General features: G+C 37.2%; 1 protein-coding gene across 2 annotated transcripts; it reads right to left on the bottom strand.

Annotated features, from left to right (window-relative positions):
• Positions 1-468: 468 nt before the first annotated feature.
• On the bottom strand, positions 469-2,131 carry dkk1b (dickkopf WNT signaling pathway inhibitor 1b). 2 transcript variants are annotated; one of them, XM_065242848.1, is made up of 4 exons: positions 1,835-2,131; positions 1,600-1,744; positions 1,363-1,503; positions 469-1,037 (listed from the first exon to the last, which is right to left on the bottom strand). In XM_065242848.1, the coding sequence occupies exons 1-4, from the start codon at positions 2,036-2,038 to the stop codon at positions 787-789; spliced, it is 741 nt and encodes a 246-aa protein (XP_065098920.1). In that variant the 5' UTR covers positions 2,039-2,131; the 3' UTR covers positions 469-786. The 2 variants fall into 2 exon arrangements, with proteins under 2 accessions (XP_065098920.1, XP_065098921.1); XM_065242849.1 differs by having other exon boundaries at positions 1,600-1,741.
• Between the last annotated feature and the right edge of the window lie 3,119 nt (positions 2,132-5,250).

Raw genomic sequence — 5,250 nt, 5'->3', positions numbered from 1 at the left:
ATCTCAAAGGAGCTTCACTTAACCATTGTGCACTTTTGAGGGTTTCTTTTTGCAGTAAACCAAGAGCAGTGGTCTTCAACAAGGTTGCCTGCACAGAGTCTGAGCCACCTGCCAAAGCACATTCTATTAATAGTCTAAATTTGAATATTTATTTATTACATTTGTTATGCATGTTAATGATCATTAAATAAATGATGAATATTAAATAAAATCAACATGTAAAAAAACTATATTATATTATATAAAGACTATATTAAAAAAGTATCCCTCCAGATTGTTTTATCAATTGTGGTAGCCATTGTTCACAAAAAGGTTGGAGACCCCTGATTTAGAGGATTGCAGTAGAGTTTTCAAACTGCATTATATATGTTGTTTCTCAGTAATGTTTGCACAGACATAAGACATTGCATACTGTATAAAACCTTTCGCTCTTTATTTAGAATAAAATAGACATTTCAGCTCTATATGACTGTAAAAAACAAAACAGATGTATAAGCATTAAAGATAAACTAATGCACCTTCTTTTTTAAAAAACAGGGTTGACAAAAATATCTGACTTAAGTGCCAACTGCCTTATAATATTTACAGTTTAATACAGTAATTTACTGCAATATTTAAGTTCCATTGCGAAACAATTATATCTACTTTAAAATGTCGACAAAGGACAACAGAGAAAACCAGAATAAAACGAAGAGTATTCCAAATCCAGTCGCTCATCGCCTCTGATCAAGTCTGTTGTTTTGTTTTCTGCAAGTTTGTCAAAGAAAAACTCCTTTCGATATCGCTTCAATGCCTCTGGCAGGTGTGGAGACTCCGTGAGGACTTGTTGCTGTCCGCTCTTTGCGTTCTGCAGCTCAGGCCTTCCACACAATCACAACGCTGGAATATCTCCAAACCATGCGTGCCTTTCCTCTTGTGCTTGGTACAGACCTGACCTTCCTTCAGGACCGGCTTGCAGATTTTGGACCAAAAATGACGGGCGCAACAAAGTCCTTCTGCACAATCGGAAGATCTCAAACAGTTCTCCCCTTCCAGACCTTTAAAAACAGACAACATCCATCAATGTTATGAGCCATTTTAATAGCCTAATGTTATACTTATTTTATCAGTGGGATATTTCTAAGTGATTATAAACAAAGGTAACAATAATCAAAAACACAAGTGTTGGGGTTTCAGTGACCTAAATCCTGTTGTAAGATTAACATTTAGAAATAATATACTAAATCAAACATTACTATTCAAAATTATTATTGCGGCTGTTTTAGCAAATCATCAATATATAGGCTAAATCATTGTCATATTTTGCTCATCAAATCACAAAAATTTTGCCATTAAAGTGCAATGACAGATTTTATTACACACCTTTTAGCATTTGGTTTTGTGGTGAACCTTGAGTTGCAACTTTTGGCTGCACCACAACAGTCGAGTTCTCAAAGGCGATGGATGCAAACTCTTCCATTCCAATCTGTTGAATCATGTCAGGATCATTTGGAAGACAAACCCCTGAAGAAGAAACATTACAGGTTCATAGGTTAGTCAACATTCAATCTCAAAGAGTGCATGTAGAGCACATTTGACATCAGTGACAGGCAGTCTCACCGTTGCTGCAGTGGTTGCCAGGGCAGCACATCGCATCCCTGATGCAGCGCTTCCTGCGCTTCTTACACTGGAGACAGACGCCGCGTGACAGAAAGCAGAACTCATCCTCCGCGCATTCCTCATCAGCTTCACACATTAAAGGCTGCTGGAGTTTAACAAACACACGGTTAGACCAAAACCCTTACAGAAGGAAAATTCTAAAAGTTTGGCAACTTGAAGTCTTTTATCTTCTTACCTGCGGTGCGTCAATGGCGAAGTTCAGACTGGCGCTGTCAGCGGGTACCTCATCCGGACTTGGGCTTACCGGGTGATTGACACCCACCGCACCTGAAGACGCCTTAATGGCGTTTGAGTTGAACACCAAAGAGCCGGAGGATGCTGCTTTTATGCAGCACACCAAGATGAGGCAAACGGTGGAGAGCATAGCGACGTTCAGCATTGTCAGATCTGCTATTCCTTAGATGAGTAGGAATTTTATTCCCGAGATCACTGAGGTTCTTGTGTGGTTCCTCGGGAGCGCAGCGCCCGTCATTTATAGCTGCCCGGGGTTGTTTGCGCTCCCGCCCCTCACTGCGCGTAACAAAGAGCTGGATGAGATTTCAAAGCGTTCGCGTCATGAGCTGTCTGTCTATCGGCACTCAATGGGTTTGTATGAGCCAAACACACACACACCAAAGCAATAGCGAATGGCTTATTTGATGGACAATCCCGCTTTGAACTGAGATAATGAAATACCAAATACAGAAGTTACTTCATTCGCACGCTGGATGATTTATAGACGTACTATAAATAGTTTGGTTGATGCACTTATGCAATACTATTATATATTTAACGGTTTTTGGTAGGGTTATACCAAATTCATATAGATATTACACTTAAGCAAATAAATCATCTCCACTTTTTCAAAGGGAGTTAGTTTGTATATTCCATGTTAGATCTTCAGGTTGGTGATGGGAGGCTTTGAAATGCGTTTGATTAAATGAGTGGGAAAAGATCAAAGTGGTATGCAAATGAGAAGAAGTGACAAGTTTACCGAATTAATTATCATTCAGTCTGTCCCTATAAACAAATAGGACGTGATTAGCAATCTGAGATAAGAATGCGGCTCTCGGTTCATCTATTGATCTGTTATCTGATTATAACGATTTAAGATCGATCCTTGCTTTATAAAATATTACAACATATCATATAAAATATCATCCGAATTTATTGAGGAACCAGTGAATGCCAAAAAGGTTGTATATTGGACACCCATCAAACAAAAAAGCTTAACCACAAATGTACATAAATTCAAATAAATTACAATAAAATGAGGTTTGTTGCAACTTGCAACATGCAAGCCACTTGGAGAGGATATTATTAAAGCAATGATGCAGTCCTCATTTTTTTTTTGTTTTTTGTTTTTTTGTATAGAAATAAAATGCGAATTTAAGAGTTTCAAAGCGCCTGTCTGTCAGATAGTCCGGGATAAAACCCCAAATGTCTTTGATGTTGTTGACAGGGGTCGTCGCTTCTAATAGACGAGCACAGGACAAACGCCCAATACACTTCATTAAACGCGTTCATCCCCATTGCTTTGTCTTCGGGCTTTGTTTTAATTGTACATCCCAAGCTTACAGTGGTGTAAAATGAAGCCTTTGATGAGCTCAGATCAAACAGAAGTGAAGCCCGTGTCTTCATCAGACTTCAACGGCGATGGCATCTTCACAAACAATCCATTTGCTCGCCTTTGTTGCGAGCTTTTTGTAGACTTTGTCCTCAGTAAATTCATTTAGCGGGATGTCAGGTAATCTCGAGGACACCACAGACTCTCAACAGAGTGTCTTTATCAAAATAAGTGATTTTAAACAAAAACAACTGCGATAACAATGATGATGATGATGATGATAATAATCGTAAGATTGACAAGCAACCTATCATCAAGACGCATTAAAACTAGATTTTGTATGAATAAGTTTAAAAAAACACTGCCCACCTGGAGAGGACTGAAGCGCGTGTTACCTGTGATGGTCATGTGATTTATGTTCGGACAGTGTACGTGTCCCTTAATGAAAACTCTCTTCTGTTCATATTTTGTTGGTTTTGAATGAAATATAAAAAACATGAAAAAAGGTAACGTGTAAAAACAGGTTTATTACATAGAGACAAATCTCGTTACAGTTTATGGTGAGAGTCCTGAGGCCTCATTCATAAAGCATGCGTAGGCACAGATTTGATCGTAAAGTGTGCGCACGCAAAATCCATATTTATAAAAACTGTCTTTGATGTGGAAAGTGCTTAGCACTAAGCACGTGCGTACGTCTGCTTGTCCGATTGCTGCAGGTTTTTGGACGTATAAGTCATTTTTGCTGCTCGAAAAGGATTTTGACAGGTGCTCTCTTACAGTATATGTAATGACATTATTTAGGCACCGTTTAAATACGAAGATTTTAACTTATTTAACTGCGTACAATTTCAAGATAATTTGCGATTTCACATCTACAGTAGGCGCATGTGTTCTGTGCGCACGTTCGTTTTATGAATCACACTTATGCACTTTTGAGAAATGATGGTAAGATCAAATTTAGCACATTTCCACACAGCATTTTATAAATGAGGCCCATGAATCAGAAATGACTTTCACACACTTTTATGAATACTGCATTATAGGCCTACATTAACATTCGAAGAGTTTGATTCCAAAACGAGATAACTTTTTCAAAAATCTCGTTTTTTGATTGTGCATTCCAATTAATATAAAGCAAACTGAGGTTTGTTTGTTTTGATTTAAGCCTTCATAACTAAAAAATACAGATAAGTAGCACAATAAAAACATGATTCAATAATAATAAATTTGTTTTGACAAAAGTTATCTCGTTTTGGAACCAAACTCTTCATATATGTGAAACTGTTTTTTAACTTGCTAAACATACTGTACGGTTTCTGTGAGAATTTTAATATTGAGATTGCTGACACTTCAAAACTTCCATTAAACTTTTAAAGCAATGAAATCAACGTAATGGTCACATGAGAAACATTATAAATTATTTCTGTGTTTAACAATAATCCCAGATATAAAATATAAATAAATGTTCATTGTCATATTTTTAGATATTCTGACTGATGCATGTCTATTTATTGTATTTGTCTATAAGGATGAATGTATTAGTGGATAACAGTTTTACATTCCCAAATAGCAAATGTCTACCTTGTGTTAAAAACAGGTTTAATTTTCTCTGGTTAGATTGGATCAGGCTATCACAAACATACCGGAACTAATAATAAAGTTATTTTTTTATAGACAATTCAGTAAAGTCACTTTTTTGAAGGTTGATGTCTTCTCTGCTGGGCACAGTAGATATGTTAACAGTGAACGCTCTTGTATTGGTTAATTAGTACACTTGTCGTTGACTGGTTGACTGATGGTGTTAGCTGTGAACTGGAGGTCAAAGATGTCTTCTCTACCCCCTGGGTTTATATCTTTTGATGTCTGAAGAGCACAGTGCTCAGCAATGAGAATGAATGGTGGTGTTTACAGAGCATTATCTTCAGCTGATAGACATCAAACCCTTCACAGTATCAACACCTCCAACTAAAGCTTGTTTATAGGACACTGTAACTACCATGCGTAATAACCAAAATAGTCAAAAGATTTTAAAGTTCAGGCAGAAG

The sequence above is a fragment of the Paramisgurnus dabryanus genome, chromosome 1, assembly GCF_030506205.2.
Source record: "Paramisgurnus dabryanus chromosome 1, PD_genome_1.1, whole genome shotgun sequence".
Lineage (NCBI taxonomy): Eukaryota > Metazoa > Chordata > Actinopteri > Cypriniformes > Cobitidae > Paramisgurnus > Paramisgurnus dabryanus.
Note: the sequence above shows the minus strand (reverse complement) of the source record. Positions and strands in the feature narration are given on the sequence as shown.

Bases quoted from the DNA above. Each gene is read 5' to 3' on its own strand.
- dkk1b (XM_065242848.1), bottom strand. From the start codon at position 2,038: ATGCTGAACGTCGCTATGCTCTCCACCGTTTGCCTCATCTTGGTGTGC. The intron at 1,745-1,834 runs GTAAGAAGATAA...GTTAAACTCCAG, and splicing joins TCGCCATTGACGCACCGCAG to CAGCCTTTAATGTGTGAAGC. The intron at 1,038-1,362 runs GTGTGTAATAAA...CTGTTTTTAAAG, and splicing joins ACAAAACCAAATGCTAAAAG to GTCTGGAAGGGGAGAACTGT.